Here is a 23,471-nt window from a genome sequence, read left to right on the forward strand (position 1 = left end):
ATGTTTTAACATTTTCTTTTGGAATGGGGTAGGGAATGTTTGCAAAGAAAGTTGCAAACTCTTTTCTATATATATACACACATATACATATATATATATGTGTGTATATATATATATATTTTTTTTTGAGGTGGAGTTTCATTCTTCTTGCCCAGGCTGGGGTACAATGATGCGATCTTGGCTCACGGCAACCTCTGCCTCCCAGGTTCAAGGGATTCTCCTGCCTCAGCCTCAGCCTCCCAAGTAGCTGGGATTACAGGCATATGCCACCACGCCTGGCTAATTTTGTATATTTAGTAGAGACGGGGTTTCTCTATGTTGGTCAGGCTGGTCTCAAACTCCCGACCTCAGGTGATCTGCCTGCCTTGGCCTCCCATGGTGCTGGGATTACAGGCATGAGCCACTGCGCCCAGCCTACTTTGCTTCTTTTAAACCAAACTTTAATAATATGATTTCTAATGAAATTAAGTAAACTACTTAGGAATGATTGCTTCAACTATTTATTAAGAGGAAAGAGAATTAACCTGTTCATTGGCTGCTGTATTCTAGGCACTATGTAAAACGCTGGGAGAGTAAAGATGAGTAAGACAGTGCTCTTCTAGAGGAGTACCATGTCTTGTTAGGTAGATAGTAATAGACTAAAGGAGAGCACATTTAGCTTAAGCTTTTCTTTGGATGTTTTTTTTCTGTACTCATTACATACCAGACATGATGTGAGTTACTGGGATCTGAAGATGAGTAACTGATCCTTCAAGGAATTCAGGGTCTAGTGAGGATGCTATTAATGAATGCTTACAGTACAGTGCCACGGGTGCCATAACAGTGGTGCAAATGCTGGGGAGTGTCACCAAATCAGTCCCCCCCCCAAAAAAAAAGTGATATTTAAACTAAAGAATGAATAGAATTTATTTCCAGAGAGATTAGAAATGAAAGGGCTTTCTAATAAATAAAACCACTTAGAGTTATAAAGCAATGAAATAGTACATCACTCAGGGAATTTAGAGGTATTTAAGCGTGGCTAGTATTTAGGGGAAGAGTAATTGATGTGGTTGAAGAGTAGCAGAGACATGTTATGATGTGCAAAGAAGCTTAGGTTTTATATTGCAGACGAGGGTGCCATTGAAGGACTCTGAGCAAGGGATAACATGAAATTTATATTTTAGAAAGATTACACTGGTGAAAGTGTTCAGAAGTTGGAGGAAAGGAGTGGAAGATATAGCTGGTGAACAGAAGACTGTCATAATAATATAGAAAGAATGATAGCCTGGCCTTAGGCCTTGTCAGTAGGGATCAAGAAAAAGGAGTGACTGAAAGACATTTTAGTGATAGAGTGAATAAGTTAAGTGACTGATTATATGAGGTGAATCATGAGGAGTTAAAGGTGTTGACAGGGAATACAGGAGGAGAAAAAAGGTTGAGAGGGTTTTGTGAATATGTGTGTGTGTGTGTGAGTGTGTGTGTGTGTGTATGTATATATCACAATATGTATGTACTCAATACTTCTTATATATGTATATTATAGTGTTATGCCCAGCAATGTGTATATATATGGATGTATATGTGTGCGTGTGTATATATATGTGTGTATATATACGTATACCATAGTGTTTTTTTCTTAATGAGATTTTCAAGACAGTGTGGCATAAAAAATTTAACAGGCTTTTTAGTTCTTGGGTGTCAATTAATATTGGCAGCAAACATCACATGAGTAGACTTTTAAGTAATAAGAAATTGCAAATGCTCTTCCTTTTTACTAAAATATACTTCATACCCACACCAACTGTATATAAAGGCTCTTCATTGTTTGTAAATAGTACAATTTTTGTGAAACCTTCCCAGTCTCTTTCCCCCCACGTTGTTAGTAGCCTCTTGCAAATACCTCTGATTCATAACAGGATTTGGTAAGTATTTAATTATATTCTACTTTCCCAATAAAAATAGAGTAGAAACAACATAAGCATAGGAGTAATACAGACCCGAGATCTAACCGTCTTTTTCATTTATTAGACATTTGATCTCTAACCCTAGTTTCTCAATGGTAAAATGAGTGCAGTATCTATTTTATAACGTTTTAAGTATTAAACCAAATAACATGTAAAGTGCCTGCAGTAGTGTGTGTCACCCAGTAATTGATACATGTCAGGTACTATTATTTCTAACTTTTAGCTCTTAAGGGAGTGGGGATTATTTGTTGTCTTTGATCAGTGCCTAAAACATAGTGGCCTGAGCTGTAAACAGTGATTGGATAAATATTAGCTTTTTTTTTTAATTAACAATTTTTTGTTTTGGTGGATTTGAATGGCATATTTAATTAAAACTGTTCTTTAATTTCATTTTAAAGCTAAAGACATTTCTTTATTTTTCTCTTACCCATTGATTTTACTGATTAGGTATGAATTTCAGCCCTTTATTTCCTTCTAATTTCGGAGATTTTTCTCAGAATATCTCTACACCCAGTGAACAGCAGCAACCCTTAGCCCAGAATTCTTCAGGAAAAACAGAATATATGGCTTTTCCAAAACCTTTTGAAAGCAGTTCCTCTATTGGAGCAGAGAAACCAAGGTACCTGATTGTAAACATAGTCTTTCATTGCTTAAACATTCACTTTTGTGATTACATCTAATTATATGTAATTTGAAAACGCAACTAGGGAGGACATTTGTGATGATTTGGCTTGATGATGTTGGAAACATGAAACTTCAATGTATCAGTAGATAAGATGCCAGATACTTCCTTGTAACCCTGGTACACGAAAAGTTCAGTTTGGAAGGATGTGGCATAACTCATAGGATTTCTTTAGTCTCTGATTTGATACCTGTCTTAAGGTTAAACCAATTTGCTGTTCACTGACTTAGGGCTGGAAACTAATATTAACTGCTAGAAGATAGTTGTTAAGTGATGATCCCTTTTTTTGATTCCTAGCTCTTGATTAGAATCACTTCCTAAAGCCTATTCAAATATAATGTTGAGTACAATTAGATTATAAAAACAACTTTTGCCTCATAAGTTTTGAGGATGCATGGTATTAATCATAGTTAGGATTTCTTTTTCCTTTGTTTCTTACATTTGTTATTTTTTAATGCTATAATCTTCTGAAACACAATTTTTGACTCAATGTGAAAGATTGGCTCAGTTGAACTTAATCTCTCAGATATATCTCTCTGATTGTCTTTTCTACTCTGTAAAAATATATATAATTCACATTGTAGTTGTCTTTAGCTGTGTGATTAGGACTGTCTCAGGCTCTTCTATTAGCATTTTGATACTGTTTAATTACCTAATCATTAACTGGGTTTTTGTTTTTTTAACTTGATTAACCAATAACTCTGAGAATTCCAACTTTATATTCACCACTAGGAATCCTGTGACTAACATCCCTTACTTTGTTGATTCCTTTTTTTAGTTGTTCTGTTTTTTCCTGTTAAATCTCACGTTGCTCTATAAAGGTATTCTGTTGTCAGAAGCCTAACACAGTGTTAGCTCACAGTTACTATTCAGAAATGATTGTTGAATGAATATCCATCACAAGCAGTAAACATTTATTCAAAGCTTCAGTGAATAGACCTTCCTACCAAAATGTCCCTACTTCATTATTTTCCATGTTTTTTATATAATTGATAGTAAAAAATTACTCTGGTTTTAAATTAGTTACTTATGTCTTTTTTAGGATGGATCTGAATGTCTAATTATTTTAGATATTTGGCCTACTTCAGATTAGACCTCCTTACCCAAAATCTCAACTATTGTAATTTCGTGGAATTAAATGACTAGAGATAAGAAGTCAGATAAAATCCTGTAGTCTTACTCGGGGGTCAGAAAACTTTTCCTATAAAAGACTAGTTAGTATTTTAGGCCTTGCTGGCCATATGGTGTTTATCACAGCCATTCATCTGTGACAGTTTTGCACAATAGCAACCATAGACAATATGTAAACATGAGTATGGCTGTGTTCTCCAAAAACACTTTATTTATGGGCACTGAAATTTTAATTTCATATAATTTTCATTTGTCACAAACTTTTTTATTTTAATTTTTTTCTTCCAACTATTTAAGAATATAAAAGCCATTTTTAGCTCTCAGAGGCCATGTGGAAACAGGCAGCAGACTGAATTTGGCCTGTAAGTTACAGGTTTCTAACTCTTGTCTTGAGTTAAATCCTATAGGTCACTGTCTCCCAGACTATTCTTAGGAGCAGTGGTGGTGTTCACGCTAGGTTCTGTGATAAAGTTTTGGACTTCTTGCTCACTAGCACTCTTAAGAGATTTATAAAGCATGTTGGCATATTAAAAGTTCTGAGATACTTTACAGACCTGTTTAACTTTGTTTTACGTATTTTCTCCCCAGCCTAGATGACCGATGAGTACCTATTAAACATTAAGGGATGCTAGTATTCAGCAGATAAAATTTGGGAAATGACAGTAGATAATAGAACTATGGACTTAAGGAGTGGAGAAATAAATTACTGGTTGAATGACCAATTGTTTTCACCAAATTCTTGTTCTGCTTGAACTGCTTTAGGTGAACACAAATCCATGTATGTTCCCAAGCCCTCTGCTGTAGCTCTTTCTGAGCCGTTCTTCCAGCTTTTTGTTCTTTTTTGTCCCATCTTCCTTTGATTTTTCTTTTTGTTGTTTTTTTCTAGAGACAGGGTCTAACTTTGTTACCCAGGCAGAAATGCAGTTGGCATGATCATAGCTAGCTGCCTCCTTGAATTCCTGGGCTCAGGGGATCCTCCCACCTCAACCTCCTGAATGTCTAGGACTGGAGGCACATGCTTCTGTGCCTGGCTCATTTTTAAAATTTTTTGTAGAAACGGTGTCTCACCGTCTTGCCCAGGCTAGTCTTGAACTCCTGGGCTCAAGCAGTCCTCCTGCCTCGGCCTTCCAAAGTGCTGAGATTACAAGCGTGAGCCACTGCAGCTAGCCTGATTTTTATTTCCCACTGTTTTCCATTGCGAATGCTAGATCTTTGATAAGGAACTTTTGCCAGTAAAAGTGGTTTAGTGAGATGGGTCCAGAATTAAAACTGATTTAGTACCTTAGCTTATGTGGTATTTGCATATTTAAAGTGTATGTTTGTGAAAACATTTCTATGGCCTGTTGACAGTTTCATTCACCTAAATCTGCTCAAGAGTAGACTATAAATTCAGTATATTTGGAGTTTTTGTAAATAAAGAAATCTGTAATTGTAAACTTATAAAAACTTGTTTTCGTTGGTAAGGAATAAAAAACTGCCTGAAGAGGAGGTGGAAAGCAGTAGGACACCATGGTTATATGACCAAGAAGGTGAAGTAGAGAAACCGTTTATCAAGACTGGATTTGCAGTGTCTGTAGAAAAATCTACAAATAGTAACCGCAAAAATCAAGTAGATACAAACGGAAGAAGACGCCATTTTGATGAAGAATCATTGGAAAGCTTTAGCAGTATGCCTGATCCAGTAGATCCAACAACAGTGACTAAAACATTCAAGACAAGAAAAGCATCTGCACAGGCCAGCCTGGCATCTAAAGATAAAACTCCCAAGTCAAAAAGTAAGAAGAGGAATTCTACTCAGCTGAAGAGCAGAGTTAAAAACATCAGTAAGTGTTGAAATTTGTTGAATGTTGATCAGTGTAAATGTTGGTAATCTTACTTTGACATGTTGACATATATATAGTTTCAGAAAGGCTAGATGTGCAGGTGCTGTGCTAGACTTAGTTGCTAACAGTCATTTTTAGTTACCTTTATATGTAATTTTTTTTTTTTTTACAAAATAATATTTGAAATAGGGTTTAATTTTCTGGATTAATGTTGTAAAACATGGCATTTATTTTTGGTGCTTCTTAAAGCTTCAATTTTGTAAGTTCTTGAAAAATTGCCAAAATGCCCACATTTTACTCTTTTTTCTCTTTTGCTATTGTATTGGATCCTGCATCCAACTCTTTGGTCATGACTTTTAGATGGATTCTTGATTGGTGCGTTTAAGGAAAAGTGGTCTTCTTAAATATATTGCAGTTTTTGAATATCATATAGATAAAACAGTTTCAAAACAGGCTGGCTTTAGTCCTCCTGGAGCTAAACTTATATTTTACTCAATCTTGCCATTGAGTATCAAAGTTCTTTTAAAAATTTTTTTGAAGTTTTCTTTATGGTGTTAGCTTCATACCTCTTAGAAAAATATATTTTCTGTGATTTTTGAATTATTTACTGAAGTATACTAGGTTAAAAATAGTTTTATTAGCTAAAATCTGCAGTGTTACAGCTGAAGGATATTCTTTTTATGTTGGCAAAGGATGGGTTGTGGCCTTGAAAGGTTGTTCTGAGTTTAAGGAGATCATATTTGGTGCTTAAGGCCAGGTGCGGTGGCTCATGCCTGTAATCCCAGCAAGTTGGGAAGCTGAGGCAGGTGAATCACCTTAGATGAGGAGTTCGAGACCAGCCTGTCCAAATGGTGAAACCCCATCTCTACTAAAAATACAAAAATTAGCCGGGTGTGGTGGGCGTGCCTGTAATCCAGCTACTCAGGAGGCTGAGACATAAGAATCGCTTGAACCTGGGAAGCAGAGGTTGCAGTGAGGCAACATCATGCCACTGTACGCCCAGCCTGGGTGACAAAGCAAGACTCTGGAAAAAAAAAAATTGGTGTTTAAGAACAAAGTATTCCAGGCTTATAATCAGAAAGTTTGAAATGCATTGCACACTGCTAACTCCCTTTTTTGGGAGTTCACAACACATACAAGTATAGTAAAGGCCCTGAGAAATCCTGTAGTAAAAAAATACACTTGTAAACTTTGGCAGTCTTCATCTTAATCACTTTTGGATAATGAAACCTTTGAAAAATCTAATGAAAACCACAGATATAAAAGAGAATGTTGGCACATTTTAAAAAATTTCAGTAATTCATCTATCCTTGAAGTCCTTGGCTCCTACCTTGAAGCCCATGTGAAGAATCTGACTGATGGTTTAAAAAGCAAATTTGAACAGTAGTGAAAGGGGTGACATTTTTCTTAGCATGCACATTATCAGCCTTGAAGTAATTTTCTGATTATAAAGGTTTAGGAGAAGCTGGTTTATTTAGTAAATTAATTGGTAATCTGAAGCTATTCAGAAAGTTACTGTGCTTTTCCAAGATTACTCTTGGTGCTACCAGAGAAGATTTAAGTAGATAATGGCCATTTTGAGACAGGGCTGTTATGCAACTCAGAACTTTCTATTTCCTAGTGCTTTGCCCCCACAAAGATGCTCTTTTTCATATAAATAAATGAAGAAAAACTGACATTTTAAATTTCAGCATCGTCTCAATCAAATAGTTAATTTGAATCTGATAGGGCAACACTTCTTAAACTTGAGTGTTTGACACAAATCTCCTTAGGAATACAGTTTAAGTGCAGATTCTTGATTCATTTGGCTTGGAAGGGATGTGAGAGTCTGCCTTCCTAACAGACTGTCCTGTATTGCCAATATTGGTCTGTGGACTATACTTCAAGTAGCAGATTTTAGAGGAACCTTAGCTAATTTATGGTTATGACCACCTAACCCTAGAAATGCTGGTATGTTTTTAGTTTTCTGAAACTCCTTTATTCTGGGGAATTACTTTTCCAAATACGTAGTTCAGCCTTTTAACTTCAAGATAAAGATTGACATTCTGATCTTTGTGCTCTTTTCCTTCATATTGAGGTATGAAAATACCTGCTGGAAACATAGAGTCAGTTTGCTCAGCAAGCATTCAAGACCACCTGTTAGTGAGTGCCCTGCTTTAAGGCACACACACACAAATAAAAGGCTTGATAGCAGAATCAAACTATACATAGCAGAGCCAAAGTAATATGGGATAAAATCAAATTAGCTAAATCCTTGCTATTCAAAATCTGAACCGTGGACAAGCAGCGTTACATCATCTGGGAGATTATTAGAAATGCATGCTTTTGGGCCTCACCTTATGCCAACTAAATTAGTATGTATTTTTCTTCCGTATGCATTTTAGCAAGGTTTTTGATACGAAGATATGTACTTGAAAGTCTGAAAAGTACTGAACTGGACCACTGGTTTATGTGGTTTTTATTCCTTTTGTGCTATAGGAATGGTCAAGATTTGTTAGAAAAAAGGATTTTTACGCATCTTTAACCTCCGCCTCCCGTATTCAAGCAATTATCCTGCCTCAGCATCCTGAGTAGCTGGGATTACGGGCATGCGCCACCATGCCTGGCTAATTTTGTATTTTCAGTAAAGACGGGGTTTCTCCATGTTGGTCAGGCTGGTCTTGAACTCCCAACCTCAGGTGATCTGCCCCCTACGGCCTCCCAAAGTGCTGGGATTACAAATGTGAGCCACTGCGCCTGGCCAGTTTTTATTGTATCTTAAAGGAAGTGGTAAATAGAGGTGGGTGGGGAAAAGTGTAGAAAGCGTTTCAAATTGTTACTACAGTAAATATAGAGTGGGAAAGAAGCAGGATGAGAGGAATTGGGAACAGATAGGACAAATATTTCAGCATAGTGGGAATTACATTGCTGTCTTGAGAGATATAGTACAGCCAGTTATACTGTCCCATACTTACTAGAGTGATCCAAATATGTATGTGTTTTTTGTGCATGGTCACATTCTTTCAGAAGTAGCTTCATAAATCTCATTTAACTTTGTTTCCCATGATGGAAATGTGTTTTAATCTTTAGAAGGTCTTTATATGTGAAAATACATATTGCATGTGAGGTAAGAATATATAAATTATGTAATAATCATCTTTTAAACTTGAGTTCAGACTTAGACCTTATGAGTAGAAGGTGATTTCCTGCCTTACTGAGTTTTTCTGTTATCAGACGTATTATTCGGTTACACTGTACTCTTCTGATGATATTAGAGAGTAGGAGCCTAGATTTTCTTCACTCTTTTCTTGGAAAATTGGATAGAACTGTTAAGGTACTGACTTCTGGGTTCTTACTGTCCTTGAATCTTTTCATTTCTCCCTTCCTCCCTTTCCTGTTGCTCGCTAATGAAGATGGACATGAAACGGATGTGAAACATTAGGCAAGGCAAGGCCTGACAGATTTGGCTGGTAAACAACCAGTAGACTTTTTGAATTTAGTTATTTATTAATTACTTAGGCAGAGAAAAGAGTAGTCCAAGGGGCCATTTCTCTGTGTCCCTTGTTTCACACTTGAAAAGAGTGACACCAAAATAAAAGGGGCTGGTTAATGATTGTCCCTTGGATGGTGGGACACCGTGTTGCTGAGGAATCATTGCTGTACTGCAGCTAAGCCTGTTCTTAGTCTGCAAATGTACTGTACAAGGGTGAGGAAGAAAGGTCTAATGTTTCATTAGAACCTGAGAGGAGATGGGAAACTCTCCTGACAGAAGCATCTCAGGGCAAGAGGGAGGTGAGTGGAAAATGTCCATCCACATAGCAACTTCTCACAAGCCTCTCTTGCCCATGTTCCAGGATGATTCTGTGGCCTTCTGCCAAGACAGCTTGTACTGTGATTCAGACCTTAACCTCTCTGCACATGTGCAAGGTCTCTGGAGTGCCATGGCTGATCTGTTTCCCTTCAGTGGAAGCCCAAGTAGAAGTACTGTTTCTTCTAGTAATGTCAGCCCCCCATGCTGAGAAAAACAGAATGAGAAAGGGAAAGAGTAGTGAAGTGGCATAGGAGATAATATCCTTATCGCTCATCACAGTTACCCTCAGTAATAAGCATCATGTGTTACTCTTGCTATTGTTATACTTTCTGGCCTAGCCAGTGTTTCTCAGAAGTATTATTAACCTTCATTAATTCTACTCTTCCCAGATGATTACTATCAAGATATCCAGGAGAGAAAGAATTCAGTCACACATTAGTACCTTAACTTTGGAAATGTAGCCTTTGATGTTGTTAATTTGGGACTCATATATAAAACCATAGTTTTTTTTTTCTTTTTTTCTCTTTTCGTAGCATCTTAATAATTATAGCCTGCTTCTCTTCACAGTTTTAGCTATTTTGGAGGATGACTGTATGTATGCCTTTTTAAAGTACCTATTGTGACTCCCCAGTGAGAATGTTGTATATACCACATTACCTGTATTTTAATTTTGGTTAAAATTTATTCAGCATTTTTCATCTGATATAGTAACAGCATTTAAATGTTTCATTTCACTTATATAAATGTTCATGTTAGAATAACATACTTAAAATTTTTTTCTTTAGAATCATTGTATGTTATTAAGTGAGCAATATACTACCAGTCATGTCATTTTACATATTACTTTTGGCACTCATACCCTTTATTGCTGGTTTTATATTAAGATCAATAATAATCAAGAGGCCTTTTACTAAATTTCATGCAGACTGGGTGGCAAAGGCTAAACTTTAGTCTGAGAGACCAGTGAAAAAACTTGGAACCTAAATTTGAGATGATGAAGTCTTATATGATGGCCTTGGAAACAGAGAGGGAGGGTTGAATCTAGATGGGATATCACAGATAATAAATTGACAGTGTTTTGGGAAATTATTTGTTATTAGTCGACCTGCAGTGATCTGGAAGATGCAAGCAAGGCTTTAGGGTCTGCTGCCTCTTTCCTAGAGTGTCAGGAGCATAGTCCGATCTCCATGATTCTTGGAGAAAGCTATGATGGAGGAGATCCATGCAATTCCTCCTATTATTGACCCTTCCCCTTACCCCCAAGAGGAGCAATGTTTTGCTACTTCAAGCTACTAGTTGGTAGAAGGGTTATTGAGTGAGTAGGTGGCAGCCTTCCTTAACCCTGTACATGGGAGAGCATTAGTCTTCACAGCTGAAGAAACTAAGCAGTAGAGAAGATTCCTCCCATAGTCTTGATGAGGGACTGACAACTTGCTAGCGAAAATGTTGCTTGACCACAGCAATGAGACTTCCATGCACCCTCATCTTGCCATCATTAAAGCTATCCAGCATTTGGATCCAGCCTTAAGAGAAGGTGAGAGTCATGACTAGGCCAATGAAGATAACAGTGCATATAAAAGGGACCTAGTTACCAGAAAACAGAAGTAGACCACTGGAACAGGCAAAACCTAGTGAAAATAGAATTATTGAACAAAATATTGAACAAATATGCTTGAACAAAATAATAAGGGCACATAAACAGATTGAATTATAGCAAATTCTTTAGAACTAGAGAAAAAATAACTAAGTTTTAATGTTTAGATTATTTGAAAAAGAGGACACGTGCTATTAAGTTCCAAATTACTGGCCTAGAAAATAAAGGGAAGAATATGTCATTAAATGGAAAGAAAGTACTAACAGATAAAATCAAGAGAAAACAATTAGAGGGTTACAAGAAGTTCTAAAGGAGAAAAAAAAAAAAAAAAACAGGTGGACAAGCAATAACTAAATAATAGATGGGATGAAGAAAGACTTGAGACTGCAGATCAGAACAACTGACAGTTGTCTAGCCAGGAGAGATGTGAGGGAAACACACAAGCACCTATGCAGAGTCTGGTAAAAAATCCCTGAATTCCAAGGAAAAAGTAAAAATCCTCTAAGCTTCCGCATGAAAGACCAAGTTGCATACAAAGAAAAAGAACCAGGGCAACACCAGGCAATCTTCCTTACCACACAAGTAGAAGTAGAAAAAGGTGGAATGACGCTACACAGTTGCAACTCAAGAACCTTATACTCAGCCAAAGGACCCTCCAGGTGTCAGAATGAAAAGGAGATTCTAGTTGATCCTATTTGAGGAAACCTGAAGAAACAACCTATGAATCATAAGAGATCTTTATACAAGGGAAGATAAAGACAAGAGAGAACAGTTTAATAAAGGAAACAGTAGATCAGTCTCACTAATATAAATTCAAAAGTAAAAATAAAATATTAGCACATTGAATCTGCCATTGTATCAAAAGAATTCTAGACAATCTACACTAGACTATCTACAGACATGTAATGATGATTTGTTACCAGGAAATCTGTCAACATAATTTATTCTATCAAAGGGACAAAAGTCATAATCATAGCAGTTTAGATAAAATTTGAAGCTATTCTCATGGGAATTTGAAGTAAAATGGGTATAAGAAGATAGTTATGTCTGTAATCCCAGCACTTTGGGAGGGTGAGGCAGGTGGACTGCTTGAGCCTGGTAGGTGGAGGTTGCAATGAGCCAAGATTGTGCCACTGTACTTGAGCCTGGGCAACAGAATGAGACTCAGTCTCAAAAGAAAATTAAAAAAAAAAAGGAAAACAAAGGCAGTTATTTAAGTGTAGTAAAGACTGTTAGCCAGTGTGCACCATTGTAAATGAAAATACTCCAGAGATATTTCTGTCTCAATTAGGAACTAAACAGGGATTCCTTCTGTACCACCATCATTATTTATCATTATTTGGGAAGCATTATGTCAAATAATTGGAATTATAATTGTAATAAATATTGGAAAAGGAAGGAAACAAATTTTATGTGTTTTTTCTAGTGGCATTTTTATATACTAAGCCCAAGAGATACTGGAAAGTAACTCCTAGAGTTACAAGGTAAACTGTTAAAGTGACTGGTTATGGAATAAGTGTGTGAATATTTTTCTCTATTGTAATATCCAGTAGGATGAAAGTGGAGAGGAATGCCCTTCTCACAGTAGTAGTCAAAAGTGTTTGAGTGGGGGGCGGTAAAACGTAAGGAACAGATTTAACAAGGAAAGTACTAGGTCTATAAAAAGCTGTATTTTTGAAGAACATCAGAAAGATTGAACAAATATAAAAACATAACCATGTTCTTAAGATGAAAAGATGGAAATGCGTAAGATTATTAAATTCCAGTTTTCTCCAGATGAACACATACTTTTAATTTGATTCCATTTTGAGTCCCCAGAGATGGTTTTTAAAGTTGAAAAAATACACATAAAAACTTCAAAGCTTATATGGAAGGACAGGTGCCCCAGAATAGTCAAGAAAAAAGTGAAGCTAGTAGGACTTGCCTTAGCAGATACTTGATCATACCGTATAACTTGTGTTTCTAAATGAATGAAAATGGCATTGGAATAGCTAAGTTGAACAGATAAAATGTCCAAAAATAAAACCCCAAATATTGGAATTTAGTATATTGACCGATGTATATTTTAATTCAGTGGAAAGAGGGTAGGTATAGCCACCTATCCATGTGGAACCAAAAAAAAAAAAAAAGAATTTCTACCTTGTGTATATACCAAAATATTTTAAAAACTTGAACATTTTGTAGAATATATGTATAACCTATTGATGGGTAAGACCTCTTAAGTCATGTCACATAAAAGATATAATAAGAAAGGTAAATGTATTTGACTACTCTCCCTCTATAATGGATATTTGTATATATCGGATGTAGTTCTTATGTTTCCTAATATTAAAAATTGCTAACTTGGAATTGTAGTAGAGATTTGGGGTCATTTAAGGTCTGCCATATACTTCGAATTGGAATATACTCATTAAGATGAGTATCAAAGAACAGTGAAGGTTAGATTTATTACTGTTACCTCATGCTTCCAAAGGGTATTGCAAAGATACCTCCAAGACATATTTACTGTTTTGTGTCCTGTTTGTACCAGGCCTTCCTAGCATTCTAAATTGAGTTACCTGTACTGTTTGACTGTGGAAACCAATTTCCCTTTTAGTGTGAGTTAGTTGCAACTGATAACAGTTGTCACTTTTTTTACTCAAGGGTATGAAAGTGCCAGTATGTCTAGCACATGTGAACCTTGCAAAAGTAGGAACAGACATTCAGCCCAGACTGAAGAGCCTGTTCAAGCAAAAGTATTCAGCAGAAAGAATCATGAGCAACTGGAAAAAATAATAAAATGTAATAGGTCTACAGAAATATCTTCAGGTATGTTCTTTTTTGGTTTGCATTAATATAAGGAGGTTTTCAGCTTAGATTTGAAAAGCTGTAATAAAGCAGGTTTTAAAATTGGTGTGTCACACATATCTATCATGTGGAAGGTTTTATAGTGGAAATTATAGTGCACATTCCTTGATACTGAGAAATAGAAACTGAAAATATTTTTTGTTATACTGTTTAATAGTTTTGAACACGTTTTAATAAAATTCTAAACAAAGCATAGTTACAGTTGTGGAACTCCTCATTTCAAATTCTGAATATCTTATCTGATTAAGAATTAGATAGGAAATCATGTCATCCCCTGCTTCAGTCCTTTGGCTCACTGTGCCTACAAGATAAAGTCTGAATGCCTTCACGGAACATACATGGCCATCAGGGATTTGATTGCTTCCTGCCTTTCCAGACTCATTTCTCAACACCCTCTGCTTTGCACTTTTTTCTTTGTGTGGCACTGAACTGAAGTTTTTGTATAGCTATCACATTCTTTCTTGCCTCGGTAGCTATTTTTCTATCTCAAGTCCTCTCTACCTTTTTTGTAAGTTCATTTCTCTGCTGGACTCTTAATACAATTTTAATTCTGGAACTCCATTCTAATCCAAGCTCGGATAGTTTCCCCTTTCTCCTGTTTTCCTTGTAGCTTGTATAAACCTACTTTGTTGCCTTAATCACATTATTATAGTATTTCCCTGTTTGTCACTTTTTGAGTCCCTTGGCAGCAAATAATACTTAGGTAAGCACCAGTAGTTTCCTAATTTGTAAAGAATATCCCAAAGAAATACGGAGAGAGAGAGGCAATAACATGACATTAGACTATACTGGGTAGACCTTAATCTAGTAGCTTTCATTGGCATTAGTGTAAAATGCATACGTTTTTTGCTTAAAAATGATAATGGCAGCTATCTTTTGTGCCATGCTCCATTATTTTCAAATTACCAACAAATCTCATTTGCGCCTCATAACGCTGAGTTGGTTTGATTTCCATTTTTCAGAGGAAGCATAGTCAAAGAGAGGGCACTTTTTGTTTTTCAGTACTCATAAAGGCTCAGTAATATAAAATGGTACAACTTTTCTGGAAAGTTTCAAAACTCATGCCCTTAATCCAGTAATTGTACTTCTAGTAATCCAACCTAAGAAAACCAAAGGGGAAAAAAAAAAGAAATTAAGATTTAGCATTGTCTCAACAGTATGATCTCAACTATGTACAGACGAAAATTTGAATGCAAAAAGGCTGGAAGAAAATGCATCAAAATGTTAATAGTGGTTTTATCATCTTTAAACTCATGAGCATTTACCATTTTGTAATCAGAAAAGAAACATCACATTTGTCTGCATTTTGAAACGAATTTCTTAAGCTCACATTGCTAGGAAGTGGTAAAGCTGAACTTAGAAGCTGGGCTTCTGTTAAGTCTGTGTTCCTTTCTGCAAAAATATCAATCCTGTTCTCCTGATCCCAGAATTTTACTAAAATTTTATAATTTTCATCTCCTTTTACTCTCTCTACCAAATGGTGATATCTTCAAAAAATAAACAGTCAGGTAGAGGTCGAAGAAGGACACTAAACTGAAAGTCTTAATTGGTCATAGTACTTCAAGCCCTATTACTGTTACTTAGAGAAATATAATGATTGAATTTTGGTGAATTAAAAAATGTTTGAATAGTATAAATATGCACAAGTTTACATATTTACATTCTGAAAAGATTTTTAAAAAAAAATTTTTGAGACGGAGTCTCGCTCTGTCACCCATGCTGGAGTGCAGTGGTGCGACCTCAGCTCACTACAATCTCTGCCTCCCGGGTTCAAGCAGTTCTCTTGCCTCAGCCTCCTGAATAGCTGGGACTACAGGCGCGTGCCACCATGCCTGGCTAATTTTTTGTATTTTTAGTAGAGACAGGGTTTCACTGTGTTAGCCGGGATGGTCTCAATCTCCTGATCTCGTGATCTCGTGATCTGTCCGCCTTGGCCTCCCAAAGTGCTGGGATTACAGGCGTGAGCCACTGCACCCAGCCCTGAAAAGATTTATTTTTAGTTTTAATCATTAACCTAGAATTCTTTATAGCATGTAAGGCATGTTACTTTTTGTAACTCTACTCATAACATATGATTATTAGAGTATAGCATAATATGACTGCTAGTATTAAATTACGCAGTCCTCTTCTCCCGTGGGTGTTGTGGGAGGTTCACCTTGATGTGTATGCTTCTAAAAATGAATGATAGAAGTTTATTATGATAGTCATCATAAGTTGCCTTAATATAGGTTTATAGCAAACCTTTTGAGATTTTTTTCCTTGAGATTATTTTTAAGTAGAGCGTAAGCCTTAGTTCAGGCAAACAATTTTAAAGAAATTTGCTTATTTCTTTTTTTCATTCACTTATTCATGTTATAGACCCTGTCTTTACTACTCATACACATTTTATGTTCATCCTTATGTCTGCCCTTTCCTACAGCACATGCTAGGAGAATACTACAGCAGTCTAACAGAAATGCATGCAATGAACCGCCAGGTAACAATCTGCGTAGTTTTGGTGTCCACTTTTGTTAATTTTTTCCCATTGGTCCTAAAAGTTTTATTATTCTGATTTTTTTCTTTTTTAGATTTAGCTTAGAGTATATATGTTATGTGACTATTGTAAAAGATAATTTAATTCATAAAAATCTGAAGCCTTTCATTTATAATTCTTGGTAAAATTGGCTGCTTTTGTTTTCATATTCTGTTAGTGTATGTAACCTAACACATTCATAAGTGTAATAGAAACCTTTTTTATGGTTTAGTACTTGATTTGAGGTTATTTTGTACTTCTTCAAAGCATTAATATTTCTTAGAACTAGAAATACAGTTTTATAGTTTATTTTTCCTTTTCAGTCAACATCTTAGAAAAATAAGTCATCAAACAAAACAACTATTTATTACATGCAAAGACTGTGATAAATAAAGATCATGGAAATTACAAAGATCCCCAAATACTATTTTAGTCTTGAATATAAGTATTCTCATTAAATATGGTTCTTTATGATTTAGAGATATAAATTTTTTTTAACTCCTCCTGCAGCTTTACATGAATGAAATGTAAAAGCCAGTTTGAATGGAACCTTTAGGGGAATCTAAAGATATAAAACAAGGACCCATAACTGACAAAGCTGAATATATCAGTAGCACTTTGAAAAGAAAGAACTCTGAAAATAGGATATAAAAACAGGATGGAATTAGAGAAACCTGATTAAGATTAGGGATTTTTCTAGTCAAAGCTAATCAATTTCAGTTCAGGAGGAGAAACTGGCATAAACTTTCCACCTCTTGACTGCAGAAGTGGTGGGGGAATGAAGCTTGTGTTTGGCATATTCATTATTTGAGAATAATTTAATTTTTAATATGCAATTTAGATTGATAATTTTATCACATACAGAGGTATTAAATATGTCATTAAACAGTTCTTGTGGCTTTGAAATGAATTTTTTTAATTAAGTATGATTAAACTGCACTATAGTATACAAGTTGAAAGTTTGCATATCAAATTCTTTTTACCTGGATTTTTCCCATTAGTAGAGATTTCTTAACGGAGATAGTTTTGGTTCCTGCTTATTATAATAAGTGTTATTTTTGTAACAGTTCATACTTTAAAACTATTAGGAGAACTTAGTGTATCACTTCATTTTATACCTGTAATTGAAGCAAAATAGGGAAGTTGCATATTTGTTATATATAATTATTTTCTGTTAATACCTTGTATTAGTTATGTTATTATTTTATGCTTGTGGAAATTGAGACCTGAAGATATTATTAGCCGAGTAGTGGAAAATTTTTCTGTTAGAGCACATTCTTTTTGCATTTTTTTTATCCCTCTCACAAAAATGAGTTTTTATAATCTTGTATATATACTTATTTGAAAGCACAATATATTAAAATACTCAATATTTTAAATTCTCTTTCTTAGAAACTTATCATTGATTTTTGCAGAACTTGAATATTTTACTAGCTATTTGTGGTTCTTTTGTTGAACTAGAGTTTACAGAATTTGATAGCTAGAACTACTTTGAGATTTTTTATCCCACAGACAACTCAAAATGGGAACAGTTCCTAATTTGCCCTCTTAAAATTAAGGGTATAACTGGATACCTTTGAGTGTGATAATTTTGTGTTATCCACAAGTAAATATAGCCAAATTGTAGCTAAATAATAGAGTGATGCCTAGATTCTGTGAAACTGAAAACTTCAGTTGGGTTACTTGCCTGCTCCAATATACACTGAGTATATAAATAAGACACAGTGGTGAAATTGACCTATTATGTTAGGTTACAGATTTGGTTACTCATCAGCATAGCACTTTTCTTTGTGATGTATGAGATTTGATAATTAGACTATATTGGATAGACCTTAATCTAGTAGTTTTAATTGGCAACATTCAGTTTATTTTTTTTAACATTAACAAAATACACAAACTTCCTTTTCTGTAATGAAGTTCATATTAGCAAAAGCAAAAAAGAAATGAGCACTTAGCTTATTTCTTACTGTTGAAAGATTTTCACTGATGTTTCCCATAAAATGGATAATTTTTCTGTATATTTTATATGACCAGAAATAAATATGATTCTTAATAATGCTAGGTAATATTATTCATGCATTAACATTTTATTTTTAGTATAAAATACATATCTTGATATCTTAAGATTTTATTTATCTTGGTAATATTAAGCTTCTTTTCTACTTTAAAAGCTCTGAAATAGAATTGTCTAAAATAGAATTTTTAGGTAATTTAAAGCTGAGAGTAATGATGTTAGCTAATAAAAGTTGTCATGAAGGTATTTCATCAATATTAACTTTCTGGTCTTTTATGTATTCCAGAAACTGGGAGTGATTTTTCCATGTTTGAAGCTTTGCGAGATACTATTTATTCTGAAGTAGCTACATTAATTTCTCAAAATGAATCTCGTCCACATTTTCTTATTGAACTCTTCCATGAGCTTCAGCTACTTAATACAGACTACTTGAGACAGAGGGCTTTATATGCATTGCAGGTATCTGGTACCTAACATAATTTTTCCTGCCCTATTATCACCTTCTTCATGATTACATCTGGTTGCTTTCTTAGACTGAAGCATGTACCATATGAATTTTGATCTGTTCTCTGTGTGCTTTCTTGACATTTTGTTTAAAATTTTTGTATAGCTTAAGCAGTATTAAAGTATTTTTTTGAGTACCTTTTCAGTGTTTTGTCTACTTCTTGTTCACACTTAACCTGTGAGGGTAGAAACAGTACATTTTTCCTTCCATCTGCTTTTACTTTTGAATCTGTAATATAAATGAATGATTAAGCATGTATGTTTTATGTAAATAATGATCTTATTTTCTTATTTAGGACATAGTATCCAGACATATTTCTGAGAGCCATGAAAAAGGAGAAAATGTAAAGTCAGTAAACTCTGGTACTTGGATAGCGTCAAACTCAGAACTTACTCCTAGTGAGAGCCTTGCTACTACTGATGATGTAAGCTGATATTGATTAGTGAACTGTAGACATAATTTTAGTATGCAGCAAATAAAAGTTAAATAGGTTATTGTCAAATTGTAGGTAGACCTAATATACTTGTTTTTCAGCTTTTTTTAAAACCTGGGTATAATGTGTTATTTTATTTTGAGGGCAAGTTATAATATGCCATCAAAATATGGTAGCAGACACCAAAAATTAGGTATGTATGATAGATTATGAGGTCTAAGATAGCCATATTTCTGTCATTATTACCCAGTATAGAGGCTGACTCTTAAAAGACGTTTACAAATGTATGTTGTATTTATTTAAGATACTCAGTAAAACAGACAGCAATCAGATTATAGTAAAAACCCTTGAATGAATAAATACAGGATAAATCAGGTCTTTGGGTTAAAAAAAAAAAAAGCCTAGACAAAAGAAAGTCTTCCAGGAAAAAACTTGTGATTTGATGTATTCCAATTGATGGAGAAAATTTTGAATAGAATAAAAAGGACCTGGAAATGGAGAAGAGTGCTGAGGAGAATGGTATAAATTTAGTAAGCTGTGTCCTCCAAATAGCACTTAGCACATCACTGATTGAATAACCGTGAGAAAACTACTAGTATACTGAGGAGATAATGTGCTAGGTGTTTGGGAATCACCTATTTCAAGGTTCAGGCCTTGCTTTTATTGTAAAATATTATATGTGGTCGTGGGATAGCAAATACATTCCTTTTTTTATGACAACTCTAGCACCTGGAGTTATGTGGGTAAGAGTTCCATAGTTGATTAGCAAATATCGGCTATAGGTAGAGAGTTGGAAGTTACTGTTTCTGCATTTTGTTGAAGTGTTAATGCTAAATTTTTTCTGAAGACAGTGTTTCCTCAAAGGATTGTCTTGCCTCTTCAGATACAGTAATTTTCTGAGTTTTTCTGAATTTTTGCTCTTTAACTTCTCATATTTAAAATAATAGTTCCCTAGCTCATCTTTTGTGTTTAAATGTTTTCCCACTGGACTCTAACTTCTTTAGTACTATAACATAAACCTGTGTCTAAAAACTACATGGTTTTAATTAACTTTGCAATGTGAAATGTGAAGTAGTGTTTAAGTATTTGCTCCTTTGGATTGTTATTACAACTAATTGAAAATTGTGTATTCCTTTTTGTTGGAAATGAAATGCAATCTGCTTGAATACATAAAAAATAGTTGTTAAATTATATTAAGGTTTATTGGGCATTGAAATAACTTGAGAGAGAATGAACAGTCTCCATTCCTAGATGTATTTTGCAATAATTTTATATCCTTAATTCCAGTGCTTTCACTTTTATCCAAGTTTCATACAGGCAGCATTACTTTGATTTATTTTAAGAGATTGTAGCACATTGGTTTTCACCATTGATAGCACATTTTGAAAGTTGAGCTACAATTTAGGATAAAGTTAACCTAAGAAGGTTTTAAAATCAAATGAAATTTAAAGATGCTATACTACTTGACAAGTAAGGACTTGGGATAGTAATTGTGTTTAGTATTACTTTAATTAAGTAACTAAATCAGTTCTTTGATATTTCTTCCAAAACTTAAACTCAGCATTAAGGTCAGCATCTTCCCTTTACTAATGCCGGTTAATCAGCAGCACAACAACATCCAGTGTTGACACTCACAGATCTGAAGCAGCAGTATCCAGTAGAACTTTCTATAGTGATGGAATTATTTTATGTCTGCATTTTCTAATACTGTAGTCATTAGCCACATGCTAGCAAGTACTTGAAGTGTAGCTATTATGACTGAGGAACTAAATTTTAAATTTTATTTAAATAGCCATGTGGTGTTTTTTGTATTGGGCAGATTTAGAGCCTCATTCTCTAGATGCTTCTATGCTTCTTGAGCTCCATTTTTGAAGCTTTTACAAAGATATATTAAGATGTGTAAGAGATACCTGTCTTGCCCAGGGAAGAGAAAAATGGAAGTGAAACTAGGTGTCTGGGAGTTTAAGTCAAGGAGGATGGAGTGGAGACATTGAGGTTTAGGAAGAAGAACACACTTTGTGTCTCCTGCTCCTGATGATAATAAAATGGTAAAAACACATCTGTCTTCAGGTCTTACTTGAAGAAGTAAAAAAATGGTTTCCCTATTTCTAAAATATGTTCCTTAATGTCCAAATTTCCTTTAATCAGGGACGAATCTTTGATTTCATAATTGAAGATAGGAAACTTTAAAAAGATCAGTAGTTAAGGGAAAGAGCACAACTGTAAAATGTCATAATCAAAATGTAAGTGAGACACCCTGCCACTATAAACAAAATTAATTTGAAATGACCTAAAGTCCTGTAAAAGCCAACACTATTAAAACTTTTAAAAGAAAATGGGAGAAAATTATGACCTTGACATAGGCCAAGTTTTCTTAGGGCACAGAAAGCACTAACTATAAAAGAAGAAATTAATAAATTAGACTTGACAAAAATAGGAATTTTCTGGTTTTCAAAAGATACTCTTAGGGGAAAATAATCCCAGTATGTACATCTGACAACTGTCTGGTATCTAGACTATATAAAGCTTACAACTCAGTTGTAAGACAACTCAGTAAAAACTGAGCAAGAGATTTGAACAGGCACTTAATGAAAGAAGATATATGAATGGCTAGTATGCAAATTAAAGCCACAGAAAATACCACTTCACATCGAGAATGGCTAAAATGAAAAGATTGACAATAAGAAGTGTTGGTGAGAATGTGGAACAGTTGGAATCCTCACAGTCCTTATGAGAATGTAAAATTGCACAACCACTTGGAAAGCAGTTTGGCAGTTTCTTACAAACATAAACGTGGCATGTGACCCAGCAATTTCTCTTCTAGGTGTTCATCCAAGAGAAATGAAAATATGTGTCACAAAAACACTGTATGTTAATGTTCATAGCATCTTTAGTCATGATAGCCTCAAACTGAAGCATCAAAAGATAAATGGATAAACAAACTGTGGTATTTCTATACAGTGGAATATATGCAGCCATTAAAAAATAATGAACTTCTGAAACACACAGCATGGAATCATTTCAGAAACATAGTAAGTGAAAGAAGTCAAGACAACGAAGAGTGTATACTGGCTGGTTCCATTTGTATGAAGTTCTACAATCAGCAGAACTGATCTACAGTGATAGAAATCATGAGTAGGGTGTGGTGGAGATTGACTGTAGAGGGGTGTGAAGAAACATCCTGGGCCAATGGAAATGGTCTTTAGGGAATCTGGTTACATGAGTGTATATATTTGTCAAAACTTATCAAACTGTACTTTTAAAGTGAGTGCATTGTATATAAATTATATTTCAATAAAGTTTATTTTAAAAAATGCAAATGATGTTGTGATATTTTTTTCTAGAGATGTGAGACAGCCAGGTAGAGTAAGCTACCAGACATTGTTAGCGTTTGGAGATAGGAGAATGTCCCTGAGAGTAGAGAAATAATTAAAAATGTTAACTTTGCCAAATTAGAATTTAATCAGTAGCTGTCTTTGTGTACGTTTATCTACATAATAACAAATACTCTGCAAGGCTACTTATGTTACTGTTCTCTGTGACTCTATATTCAACATTTAATAACTTTGGTTATATTATCTTGTTTGGACAGAATACTGAGGAAACTTATGAATATCTTTTAGGTGTACAATTTTATGTAAATACTTAGTTATCTCTGTTAAATCCTTAATGTGAAATTCTTAAAAGAAGAACTAGTGATTTTTGTTTGTTTGTTTTACTGTAACTTAGGAAACTTTTGAGAAGAACTTTGAAAGAGAAACACATAAAATAAGTGAGCAGAATGATGCTGATAATGCTAGTGTCCTGTCTGTATCATCAAATTTTGAGCCTTTTGCAACAGATGATCTAGGTAAGCAGGGTTTTTTATAATCTTAGAAACAACTTTAAGTTTATCTGGTCCAGTCTTTGAATTGCATTGATAGGGAAACAAAAGTCTAGAAAGGTGAAGTGTGTGTGGTTGAAAGAATATGGACTTAATTGTCTGTCAGTCTAAAATCAAAAATCTTCTGACTCAACCCTGTGGACAAATCATCCGACATTTTTGACTCTCTGCATATACTAAGGAAATGGGAATCTTACCTACCTTGCTATGTTTTTGTGAAAATATAATGGAACTTACTTGCTTGAGTTCAGAAAATGTTAATTTCCTTTTCCTTAAAGGAAAGGTCATCGTTTAAGGTCATCTAGTTAATTCAT

The 23,471-nt window shown here is 34.7% G+C and overlaps 1 protein-coding gene across 3 annotated transcripts in view; it reads left to right on the forward strand.

Annotated features, from left to right (window-relative positions):
- Window positions 1–23,471, forward strand: part of PCM1 (pericentriolar material 1) — a 114,498-nt gene that overhangs the window by 47,205 nt on the left and 43,822 nt on the right. For 2 of the 3 annotated variants that reach the window (XM_011979603.1, XM_011979604.1), the window contains exons 22-27: window positions 2,391–2,562; window positions 5,221–5,579; window positions 13,607–13,771; window positions 18,623–18,795; window positions 19,137–19,265; window positions 23,004–23,124. In XM_011979603.1, the coding sequence (XP_011834993.1) occupies window positions 2,391–2,562; window positions 5,221–5,579; window positions 13,607–13,771; window positions 18,623–18,795; window positions 19,137–19,265; window positions 23,004–23,124 (1,119 nt within the window). Of the gene's footprint in view, window positions 1–2,390; window positions 2,563–5,220; window positions 5,580–13,606; window positions 13,772–16,229; window positions 16,287–18,622; window positions 18,796–19,136; window positions 19,266–23,003; window positions 23,125–23,471 lie in introns of all 3 variants that reach the window. The other variant, XM_011979602.1, reaches the window with a different exon arrangement.

The sequence above is a fragment of the Mandrillus leucophaeus genome, unplaced genomic scaffold (assembly GCF_000951045.1).
Source record: "Mandrillus leucophaeus isolate KB7577 unplaced genomic scaffold, Mleu.le_1.0 Scaffold204, whole genome shotgun sequence".
NCBI lineage: Eukaryota > Metazoa > Chordata > Mammalia > Primates > Cercopithecidae > Mandrillus > Mandrillus leucophaeus.